At 45.0% G+C, this 12,811-nt stretch overlaps 2 protein-coding genes across 3 annotated transcripts in view; both read left to right on the top strand.

Annotated features, from left to right (window-relative positions):
* palb2 (partner and localizer of BRCA2) overlaps positions 1-3,787 on the top strand; it is a 50,201-nt gene extending 46,414 nt beyond the window's left edge. The window contains exon 16 of the mRNA XM_063207287.1: positions 3,243-3,787. Within this exon, the coding sequence (XP_063063357.1) occupies positions 3,243-3,591 (349 nt within the window). The 3' untranslated portion in view covers positions 3,592-3,787. The remainder of the gene's footprint in view (positions 1-3,242) is intronic.
* A 2,267-nt stretch (positions 3,788-6,054) lies between these two features.
* Positions 6,055-12,811, top strand: part of si:ch211-14k19.8 (mucin-2) — a 14,807-nt gene continuing 8,050 nt past the window's right edge. Inside the window, exons 1-3 of one of the 2 annotated variants that reach the window (XM_063194052.1) lie at positions 6,055-6,814; positions 8,023-9,969; positions 11,208-11,287. In XM_063194052.1, the coding sequence (XP_063050122.1) occupies positions 6,718-6,814; positions 8,023-9,969; positions 11,208-11,287 (2,124 nt within the window). In that variant the 5' untranslated portion in view covers positions 6,055-6,717. Of the gene's footprint in view, positions 6,815-8,019; positions 9,970-11,207; positions 11,288-12,811 lie in introns of both variants that reach the window. The other variant, XM_063194002.1, reaches the window with a different exon arrangement.

The raw sequence follows: 12,811 nt of genomic DNA, 5'->3' as shown, positions 1-12,811 counted from the left end.
TGTGAAATCCAACTGGGTCACGTACCTCAAGATCTTGACAATACTGTTGATCATTTTACTGAAACTTTGCTCTCCATTGCAGAGAAAGCTGTCCCAAAAACTTCAGGGAAGCCCCACCACAGATCAAATCCATGGTTTAACGATGACTGTAAAAAGGCCATTGATGCCCGAAAAAAGGCAGAGAGGGCGTTCAATAAGCATCCAACAAATGCAAATCTTACCAGTCTAAAAATTTCACGAGCCCAAGCTCGAAGGACTATTACTAGCGCAAAAGCACAAAGCTGGAGAGAATATGTCTCAAGTATTACGAGGGATGCATCCTCTAAAAAGGTCTGGAATTTTATCAGAAAGATGAAGGCTAAAGGTGGTACTGCAAGAGTTCAGCACCTTAAGTGCCCTCAAGGTCTTTTGACATCTAAGCAAGATATAGCTGAGAAACTTGCAGAGACATTTGAAAAAAACTCCTCAGTGGAAAACGGTCATCCTGAATTTCAAGCCTTGCGTAGAAAAGAGGAAGCGAAGGCCCTGAACTTCCTATCAGATAACTTGGAACCATACAACCAGCCTTTTTCAGTGGATGAACTGCTCTGCGCTATTAGAAGCTCCCACGATACTGCAGTGGGCCCTGACATGATCCACTATCAATTCCTAAAACACCTACCATCCAGTGTGCTGTCTCATCTCCTGGCGCTATTTAATATGATTTGGAAATCAGGAAAAGTGCCTAAGTCCTGGAAAAAAGCGTTTATCATTCCCATCCCTAAGCCTGGTAAAGATCATACTGATCCCACCAACTATCGCCCAATCGCCTTAACCAGCTGCCTGTGCAAAACTATGGAAAGAATGGTCAATAAAAGACTTGTGTGGATGCTTGAATCAGAAGGACATCTGAGTACATACCAATGTGGCTTCAGGCAAGGAAGGAGCACGGTGGACCATCTCATTAGACTGGAGGCCTATGTAAGAGACGGATTCGTCAAGAAAGATCATGTTATAGCTGTGTTTTTTGACCTGGAAAAGGCGTATGATACCACCTGGAAATATGGCATTTTAAAGGATTTGCACTACATGGGGTTCAGAGGACATCTGCCCATTTTTATCTCCAATTTTTTGTCCAATAGACTTTTTCAAGTTCAACTGGGCACAACGTTTTCAACACCGCACTTGCAAGAACAAGGAGTGCCTCAAGGAAGTATCCTCTCGGTGACCCTATTCAGTGTCAAAATCAACAGCATTGCAAAGGAAATCAACCCAAACCTTTTTTGCAGCCTTTATGTTGATGACATCTGTATTTGTTACAGAGGGAAATATATGAGCACAATTGAAAGACAACTCCAACTATGCATAAATAGGATCAGCACTTGGTCCGTTGAAAATGGCTTCAAGTTTTCCAAGTCCAAAACTGTTTGCACCCATTTTTGCCAACTGCGAACTTTACATCATGAGCCACTGCTGTACAATACAGCAATTCAAGTTGTGAAAGAGTTTAAATTCCTTGGTCTTACCCTTGATAATAAACTATCTTTTATCTCACACATGAAGAATCTTAAGAAGCGATGCTTTAAAACATTGGACATTTTAAAAGTACTGGCAAAGACCAAGTGGGGAGCAGAGTGGACTGTGCTGTTGCGTCTTTATAGAGCGCTAGTGAGATCCCGTTTGGACTATGGGAGCATTGTCTATGGATCAGCAAGGAAATCATACATCCAGATGCTAGACACTGTACATCATCAAGGCTTAAGACTGGTCTTGGGAGCCTTCAGAACCTCACCAGTGCAGAGTCTCTATGTGGAAGCAAGAGAACCATCCCTTCAACTAAGACGCTTGAAACTTGCTTTGCAATATGCAGTCAAAATCAGGGGGAATAGTCTTAACCCTGCATACTCCACTGTCTTCCAACCACGATGTTTGAACTTTTATGAGGCTAGACCCAGGTCTATCAGACCTTTTGGGTTAAGAATTAAACCTTTTTTTGAGGATTTGAATATTGATCTTGATGGACTGACATCTACCCACTTCTGTGCTATTCCCCCTTGGACCTTGAAAAAACCTGTAATTGTACAGGACCTGAGCCATAAGAAAAAATCAAACACGCATCCAAACCAGTATCAAAGTTGCTTCCTTGATGTAAGACAGCGCTTCCCTTTCCATTCTCCAATTTATACTGATGGCTCTAAGACTGATACTAGTGTGTCCTCAGCAATGGTAGTCTCTTCTTACCAGTGTGGAATACGCCTCCCAAACATGTGCTCTATTTTTACAGCTGAAGCCCAAGCCCTGCTCTTAAGCCTTGAATACATTGAACATCACAATCAACAACAATCCTTGATTTGCACAGACTCTAGGTCATGTCTTCAGGCACTAGAATTTTTAAAAACTGACCACCCTCTGATTACCAGAATACTTGAGAAAGTGGATCACCTAACCAAACTCAACCTGGACATTATTTTTTGTTGGGTCCCTGGTCATGTGGGCCTGACTGGCAATGAAAAAGCAGATAATGCTGCTAAAGGAGCCCTGGATGAAGAGATATCTGAATGCGAAATACCTGTCTCTGACATCAAGCCTGTACTTTCTTCCTATATAATGGATAAATGGCAAGCCGAATGGGATGATTGTGCTGGAAATAAGCTGCATGATATATGCAATTCTGTGAAACAGCTGATTACTCAATCATTCTCATGCAGACATGATCAAGTCGTCTACACAAGGTGTAGAATTGGCCACTCTAGACTCACTCATGCTTTTTTGCTAACTGGAAGTGAACCTCCCCTCTGTGATTTTTGTGGACATCTCTTATCAATTAAGCATATTCTGACTTGCCCTGCTATCAGAAGGAAAAGACAACAGTTTTTTAAAGAAGACACTATTTTTGGAATTTTTAATAAGGTCCCACCTTTAAAGGTTTTGAACTTTTTAAAATGTATTGATGTGACCAAACTTATTTAATCTATTTATTCAATTATTTATATCATTGTAGATTTTTAATATGAGGCAAATTCTATTACCTGTACTGGCCATGAAATAGCCACAGTTGCATATTTGGCCATAAATGCAAACAAACAAACACACTCGCGCACACACACACACACACACACACACACACACACACACACACACACACACACACACACACACACACACACACACACACACACACACACACACACACACACACACACACACACACACACACAGAAATTAATGACTACTTTAATGTGTGTATATCTTGCTTTGTGCAGATTTGTGGAGATGGACGTGATTGGTCCAGCTGTTGTGGGTGTATCTGCATCTGGCCGCATCGTCCTATGGGATGCCAGCAGGGGTGGGACTAAGCATGAAGTGGACCAATGTTGCGCGAGTAAGGCTGATGAGGACCAATGGAATGCGAGTAAGGGTGTTGTGGGTGGGATTAAGGATGAAGTGGGTGTGATGTGTGATGGCTGCCATCTTGTGAGATGGGCGGGACCAGGAATGCTGCTGACCGGACTGACGAACGGAGATGTGTGTGTCTACAAATACATAGCGCACACACACCAAAACACACACACACACACACACACACACAGCCCTCACACACTGACTGACTGACTTGACTACTTTACATCTTCCTCTCTCACACTGACACACACACACACACACACACACACACACACACACACACACACACACACACACACACACACACACACACACACACACACACACACACACACACTCTCTCTCTGTCACCAAAAACTCTCTCTTTCTCTCTCTCTCTCTCTCTCTCTCTCTCTCTCTCTCCTCATCTCTCCTCTCTCTCTCCCTCTCTCCCTCTCTCCCTCTCTCTCTCTCTCTCTCTCTCTCTCTCTCTCTCTCTCTCTCTCTCTGACTACTACTACACACACACACACACACATCTCTGACCACTACCTTCTGCCATGTGAATAAGACTGTAGTGCTGGTTATTTTGCTAAGTGTGTTCATATGTGAATATTTTGCTAAGTGTTCAAATGTGTATATTTTGCAAAGTGCTGTAATGTACATGTTGGAAAGATGTTTACATATTTAATTAATAAATACTTCTGTTTGGAAGATTTCAGATTTGTTTTTCTGTTTGTTTGACATAAGACTGTGTCTGTAATGTATGCATGTGTGCACAGTCATGCTCAAAATAATAGCAGGGTCTTAACAATGTCAGTAAATATCAAAATTCTTCAGATAAATTGTAATTTAATGACAACAAATAACACTACACATTCTATATCAAAGAAAGAACATTGGGAAATGTAATTAAATGTCTTAATATTTCTCAGCAAGTGATGAGATGTAATAGCACTATTGACATCTGTCTTTGGAAACTGAAGTAAACTCTAAACCAGTGGCTCTCAACCTCTTTTGAACAAACGCCCCCTGAAGTTATCACAAGCCTCCCAACACCCGCTTGACCTCATTATAAGCCTGACAATGCCCCCTTAGTATTAAAAAATTCAATGGAGTACCGGTAATGCCCCCCAATGGCAACTCTGTCCAACAGTCTGGCAAAAGCCAAGAGGAATCCGTCTCTGTGGAGGGTGGTAGGTGGTCTGGTCTTACTCTGCCATTTAAATTAATTAAACAAAACGAATATATTGTTGCATAACCATGGTTTCTCATAACTGCTTCGCATCTGTGGTACATGGAACTGACCAATTTCTGCCAACGGTACTGCAGCCCAGGTCAATTGTACCACATTCCACAATTCCTCTGCATTTCTTGATGTTGCCTCATGAACAGCATTTTTTGAATCCCTGGTATGTCTAGCCTAAATAGGACTAAAACCGTAGTATGAAAAACATTCCCACATCGCCATGCGTCGCCACCGTTAGATAAGATTAGATAAGATTGCTCTTTTTGGCTCTAAGGGTCACAGACAGTTTGTCAAACATCCTGCAAACTACAAATGCAAACAAAGGTACACAGTGGTCAATGGGATTAGCCTGACTCTCCTTATAGATGGATCTGGCCACTACTGGGACACAGTGGTGTAGTCTACATAGAACGCAGGTATACCCACTTCAAAATTTCAGAGATTTCAGTATATCCACTTCAAATTGATTGATCCATTATTTAGAATAGCACAAATATATACAGTATACCCACTTCAGAAAATGCTCAAATATACAGTATAACCACCATTAAAAAGTAGACTACAACACTGCTGAGACACACTAGTTTCATGCCACCTCGTTATGGGGGGCTGTGCTTGCATCTTCCGTCATTCAGAATGACAGCTGCCCCGCAGTGGAGAAGATAACTGGCAGCCGGTAGGCTACCTGTTTTCAGTGGAAGTTCGTCATTCTGAATGACATAAGATGCAAGTAACGAGGTGGCAGTCCGGGCCACTACTAATACCACCTCCATTCCTGCCTGATAATACAACACTCCTACCTCACTTCCTGTAGGCTATACTATATTGGCCTCACTGCTCACTGTGTGTTCATGCCTGCGCGTGAGCGCATGTGTGTGTGTGTGTGACAGTGTCTGTACACTGTGGAGCAGGCACCTCTCTCTCTCTCTCTCTCTCTCTCTCTCTCTCTCTCTCTCTCTCTGTCTCTCTCCCACCCTCTCTTTGTCTCTGTCTCTGTCTCTCCCCCCCTCTCTCTCTCGCTCTCTCGCTCTCTCGCTCTGTCTGTCTCTGTCATCAATGGAGCCCCCAAGAGCTGTTTTCTGTCCCCACCCGTGTCTAGAGGGTGTGTGTGTGTGTGTGTGTGTGTGTGTGTGTGTGTGTGTGTGTGTGTGTGTGTGTGTGTGCGTGTGCGTGTGCGCGTGCGCGTGTGTGTGTGTGTGTGTGCTTGTGTGACATTGGGAGGAGTAATGTATGTGTGTGTGTGTGTGTGTGCCCTAGCGTGTGCCATTCGTTTTAAACTTTACTGTTTCCTCTTTGAGCGTTACCCCCCCCCCCCCCCCCCCCACCCACACACACACACACACACACACACAAACGCATGCCCATACATTACTCCTCCCAATGTCACACAAGCACAAACACACACACGCACACGCTCACACACTACTCCCAATACCAAACACACACACAGCACTCCCAGAGGTGTTTCCGTTGGAAAGGGGATTCCAGGGATTCTACACGTTTGAAACTCTCTCCCTCGTGGCGTTAGTGAACTAGTTCTCAAACAGGCAAATTTATTTTACTTGCAGCGCGTGTCGTTAGACTGGTGTTGATGGTGGACTACTTTTAAGGGATATTTGAGACTCTTTCGCGCCTGTCTTGGTAACAATAGTGGGCTATTTTACTTTAACAAGCGACTGTTTTTTGTCTTCACTGGACTGAGAGGGCATGGTGGACAACAATAGGATTGTTTATTGTGCTGTATGAAACCGTCTTCAGAGAAGAGTTCATGGAGGAAAATCTTTCTCGTTTGTCTTCAGTAGATAAACGCTGGAGTCGTCTCATGGCGTTTATTCACGTAATTAGGAAATATTGCCGGGCGTAGTTCCTTATCATTTTTTTGGTGGACTACTTTATTTTTTATTATTAATATTTATTTCTCTTTTGTGGACTTTTGTTTTTAGCATTTTTATCACTTGTGTGGATTACTTTGAAGACGATGAAGATGGTAGTAGGCCTATTTGTGAAGGCCTAGATGATTTTTTTTAAAAATCTATTTGCGTACGTGTATATTTACTATATTTACAGTATTTGTGTAGATGTGTGTGTGTGTGTTATTCTGCGTATAGATGTCGTTGATGTGGATGGTATTGACTTGGATGCTCGCTGCTGCTCCTGTACTGTCTGGGAGCGGCACGCCTCAACAGGACTGGCACACTACATATGGTGAGTCTTTAATGTGTGTGTGTGTGTGTGTGTGTGTGTGTGTGTGTGTGTGTGTGTGTGTGTGTGTGTGTGTGTGTGTGTGTGTGTGTGTGTGTGTGTGTGTGTGTGTGTGTGTGTGTGTGTGTGTTGCCTGGAAGGCTGAAAAGACTTTCTATGGTTTCTATGGTATTTGTATGTTATGTTATGTTTGACAGTCGTTACATTTCCCCTACCATAGTAGGGACTTTTATCCTAAGGGACTTAAAGTTATTTTGATGCAGGTTACAGTCCCTGCAGCAGTGTGTGGTTAGATGTCTTGTTATTTATCTACAGGGCATTGGTTACAGGCCCTTCAGCAATGTGGGGTTAGGTGCCTTGCTCAAGGTCACTTCAGTCATGAATGGTCTAGGAAGAGTTTAGAGTGGGATTCGAACCTCCAACCCTCTGACCTTAAGATCACCTCCCTAAACACTACGCCATGTGACCTTCAATGTGTACAGCTGGTGGGATTCAAACCTTCAACCTACTGATCTGAACATTTAGGTCATAGCTTTTAGGTCACAGCTGTGGAATGACACAACATGGGTACTGTATCTGACACGTTCTGTGTTAAATTGCCCGTGAATTATTCTTATTTGAAATTTATTTTAAATGTAAAATGTAGCCAATTACTCATCACAAACCAGGAATGTGGCTTGAATATGATGGTTTTTATTTCAGTGATTCCTTATTATTACACTATTATTATGAGATATTATTATGTGAGATGTGACACATCTAACAACCGACACAAAAATGTGCTGTCCCTGAGCGCACACAATTTGTGTCATTTCTGAAGTGTGTTTGTGTGCGTGTGTGTGTGTGTGTTTGTGTGTGTCCGTGTGTGTGTGTGTACACTACGTGTGTTTTAATTTGAAAGAAACTTTGTGGCTGCTATTGTGTTGATTCCACTGCTATGACTAAAGAGATAGACACGTTTCCACCCTGACCTGTGTGTGTGTGTGTGTGTGTGTGTGTGTGTGTGTGTGTGTGTGTGTGTGTGTGTGTGTGTGTGTGCGTGCGCGTGTCCGTGTCCGTGTGTCCGTGTCCATGTGTGTGTGTGTGTGTGTGTGTGTGTGTGTGTGTGTGTGTGTGTGTGTGTGTGTGTGTGTGTGTGTGTGTGTGTGTGTGTGTGAGCGTGCGTGCGTGCATGCGTGCGTGTGTGTGTGTTTGTGTATGTGTGATAGCAGACTCTCCCCTTCCTCAGGAAAACACACACAATGGACAGGAAACGCCTGCAATCACACACACACTCACACTCACACACACACTCTCACACACGCACACACACCCCACCAGGTCAGTCCCACCCCTGAACACACACTCTCCTGCTGACACACAGACACCAGACAGCCCTGACCTCGCACACACCCCTCACACACACACACACACCTCACCTCACCGGAGCACAAACACACACAACACTCCACATACACCCATCACCTCACACTCATCACTCTCACACACACGTCAGTCACACACTCACACACCTTCCAACTCACACACTCTCTCCAACACACACGAGGGTAGGGCAACAACACACACACAGTCACATACATTCAGCTCAGCCGTCACAGAGCGTACAAACACACCTTCACGGTCGCCCTCCCATACACACATTCCCACAGAACACACACACTCTCGCACACACCCCGCAGAACACACACAAACTCACACACACACCGCAGCCCTCAGCACTAGTTCCCATGGCGACTCCCAATCGCATTCAGAGGGGCGGAGTCCTCGCAGCATCAGAGACCGTCCCCTGGTTACCATGGAAACCAGCCCGGCCGGGACGGCAACAGGAACAGGAACAGGAACTCTGTCCCTGGAAATGACATCACCACTCAGTCGTCAACACGACAACAGCGGAACAGCGGTCGTTACGGAGACTCAACCGTCAGACAGGAGCAATGCAGCGCCGCACAGCTCTGCTGCTGAGGATCTAGACGTCACCAATCACACACAGACAGAGTCAACATTCCTCCGGCAAAATATTGTTAATCACACACAGACATCCAGCCGAGACATTGTTAACCACACACAGACATCAACCCTGTACACTCCGGATCACAAACAGACAACATCAATATCAACATCGACACTCCAGACCCCAGGCAATCACACACAAACATCATCAACTTTGACCCTTCGCACCTCCGATCGCACATCCACACTGGAAAGCTCTGATCCGCAATATGCTGCCCACACACACACAGGTTTCACACCAACACACACAGACACCCTCATAGGGACAGATGACTCACACACAAACACACAGAGAGACACCAGCACCAATGCACACACACACACATTCCCAAACACAGGCGCACTCACACACACACTGAAGGACACTAACACCGACACATACACACTCTCAGACGCAAACACACGCACTTACAATGACACACGCACAGAAGTTCCTGAACTTGACACACACACAGAAGCCGACATTGGAAATGCACTCACACACACAGCAGACATACACACACACACCACAGCACCTGAGCTACACACCACAACTCCATTTCCACACACACACACCGCACACACCACTAACACACCACTAATACACACACTCACACCACAAACACACACACATGGAACAGACATACAAACACACACTCCCTCCTCATACTCTCCTCCTCTCCCTCCCTCCTCCTCTCCTCCTCTCTCTACCTCTTCATTCCCCTCTCAATCTCTTCCTCTACCTCTCTCTCCCTCCACTCCTCCCTCTCACTCTCCTCCTTCATCTCCTTTTCTCTCTCCTGCCCCTACTCTTCCTACACACACCCAGACACCAACAAACACACAAACGCTCACACAACCAAGTACACACACTCAACCAGATACACACACACATAGTGAGCTACTGCCCACCCCTCCCACGAGCCACACACACACCTCACCTCCCCTCACACACACACCTACACTCACACACACCTCCTCTCCGCTCACACACACACATGCACACGTGCACACCACAGCCTGCCACACACACACTTCACCTCAACTGACAGACAGACACACACAGAGCCCAGCTCCCTGGCCCCGTCCCCAACCCACCAGCTCATCTCCGGATTGGACACACAGAGGACGAGTCATCATCCAAAAGGACCAATCACCACACATCAAAGGTGAAAGAGTGTGTGTGTGCGTGTGTGTGTGTGTGTGTGTGTGTGTGTGTGTGTGTGTGTGTGTGTGTGTGTGTGTGTGTGTGTTTACTCGTTCTCTACAACATCCTGTGACAGGTTAGGGTTTAGGGGTGGTTTTGGTCAGGGCACAATTTCGGCAGTTTCCTTGCTTGTTTCACTGTTGTTGGCAAAAGTAAAGTGCTAGAAATGTTGCCTTAATGAAAGATTGGGTTTAGGGATGGTTTTGGACAGGGCACATCTCAGCATGTTTGTGTTTGACAACAGAAATTCCCCTCGACAGCAGGAAAACTAACTTGCCTTACGGGAGCCTGGTCAAAGATGCTTTTCTGCAGCATTGTGGAGCACAAATTAACATGCAAAGCTGGTGCAGGGAAGCCGACAAGGGGTGGCAAAGGGGTCACCTGTCCCAGGCCAGGGAAATGGGGGCCCATAATTGGGTCCTCATTACATTTGATGTATTGAGTGGGGGGGGCCTTTCAGATTATTTTTTCTGGCCAAAGCTGTCAGCGGCCCAGGCTGGTAAACCACACAGTGGAATGCGCTAGCGTGAAATAATGACTCTTTTGCAAGATGCCCGTCTGCAATATTGCAACATATGCACAAGTCTGCGTACCTTGTGTCAGGTGTTCTCCCACACACAAATATGACATCCAAATATGCAGATGCATAACATTGTTTGTATTGAGTGAGGGAGGGGCCCTTTCAGATGACTCAAAGCTGTCAGTGTGTACCTTTAACAACATTTTTTTTAAAAAATCTCTATTCCTGTTTGTGAAGGTAACACACTGCCAAATGCAAAAAATGGGAAAACTTCTCATTTAGACTACAGTGTAAAATGTAACATTTTTTCTCTTTGGGTAGGCCTACCCCTAGAAGGGCAGATTTTTGCTTAAAATGTTCAAAAGCTACACACCACAGAACGAAAGCAACACAAAAATAATTCAAACTGAAATACTGAATTGGCCAAAGATTACTGCACAAGTCTACCGGCTTGCAAGAGCCAAAGGGGTCAAGAGCCAAGGGGGCCCTTAAGCTTAAGCCTCTGTACTTCCATAATCATATTGTGTTTATCGTGTTTATCTGTGTGTATGTTTGTGTGTGTGTGTGTGTGTATGTGTGTGTGTGTGTGTGTGTGTGTGTGTGTGTGTGTGTGTGTGTGTGTGTGTGTGTGTGTGTGTGTGTGTGTGTGTATGTGTGTGTGTGTGTGTGTGTGTGTGTAGAGGAGTATTTTCAGCTGTTGTTGCAGGTGGAGTTTGAAGAAAACTGCAACTCACGCATGGACACATCTACAACAGCATGGGTAGGTACACACACACACACACACACACACACACACACACACACACACACACACACACACACACACACACACACACACACACACACACACACACACACACACACACACACACGCACAGCATGAGTAGGTACACACACACATGCACACAACGCACATACACATGCACGCACAGACCGCCCACACGCACTCATAGGGGTGTCATAATAGTGTGAGGGAATCAGATATTGTATGTGTGTTTGCTTTACAGTGGGCATGGCTGGATTATCTGTAAGGGCCATCAGCACAGTGCCCAGGGGCACCAACCATTTTTGAAACCAACCACAAGACACAAACTTTACAAATAATGTTTATAACCAAGGTGTGTGTGTGTGTGTGTGTGTGTGTGTGTGTGTGTGTGTGTGTGTGTGTGTGTGTGTGTGTGTGTGTGTGTGTGTGTGTGTGTGTGTGTGTGTGTGTGTGTTCGTGTGTGTTCGTGTGTGTTCGTGTGGTTGTGTGTGTGTGTGTGTGTGTGTGTGTGTGTGTGTGTGTGTGTGTGTGTGTGTGTGTGTTGGTGTGTGTGTGTTTGTGTGTGTGTGTGTGTGTGTGTGTGTGTGTGTGTGTGTGTGTGTGTGTGTGTGTGTGTGTGTGTGTGTGTGTGTGTGTGCACGTGTGGGAGTAAGTGTTAAGAGGGGTGTGGCCACACATCGTTTCCGGATCTTCAATTGATACTTGACCCCGGATTTCTTCCTTGGACTATGGATAGTGACTTTTTGAGTCACCTGGACACTTTGGACACTTTCCAGTTTTTGACTCTTTTTGCTGCTCTTTGCTATGTACCACTCAGCTATGGAACATGTGATGAACCACTGTTCATTGTTCTTCACTGTTCTCATGATGTTCTCATCAGAACCACAGCTGTGTGTGTGTGTGTGTGTGTGTGTGTGTGTGTGTGTGTGTGTGTGTGTGTGCGCGCGTGTGCGTGTGCGTGCGTGCGTGTGTGTTTGAGTGTCAGAGAGAGAGAGAGAGAGAGAGAGAGAGAGAGAGATCTGACTTTGTGAATGCGGTGAATACAGTTGTGCTCATATGTTTACATACCCCAGCAGAATCAACGCTTTCTTCGCGATTTCTCACAAAATATGAAGGATTACACAAAACCTTTTTTTTCACTCATTGCTAGTGACTAGCTTAAGATATTTATTAGCAATATTCTGTGTTTACTCTTTCAAAAGCATGATCACAACCCAAACTACCCAAATGACCCTGTTCTAAAGTTTACATACCCTAGTTTCTAATGCTGAATATGGCCCTGTTTAACATCAGGGACCGCTCTAAATTGTTTGTGGTAGTTGTAGATAAGGCTCTTAATGTTCTCAGATGACAAAACAGCACATTCTTCCTGGCAGAATGGTTGTTTCCTATAATATTTTTGGGTGTCTTGCTGGAACCTCACATTTGAGGTTTCCCCTGAATGGCTCAATGATGTTGAGATCAGGAGAGTGAGACGGTCGCTCAAAAACTTTCGTTTTATTCTTTCTGAAGCTAGTG

Source organism: Engraulis encrasicolus, chromosome 1 (genome assembly GCF_034702125.1).
Source record: "Engraulis encrasicolus isolate BLACKSEA-1 chromosome 1, IST_EnEncr_1.0, whole genome shotgun sequence".
Taxonomy (NCBI): domain Eukaryota; kingdom Metazoa; phylum Chordata; class Actinopteri; order Clupeiformes; family Engraulidae; genus Engraulis; species Engraulis encrasicolus.
The sequence above is the reverse complement of the archived record's forward strand: the minus strand, read 5'-3'. Positions and strand labels throughout refer to the sequence as shown.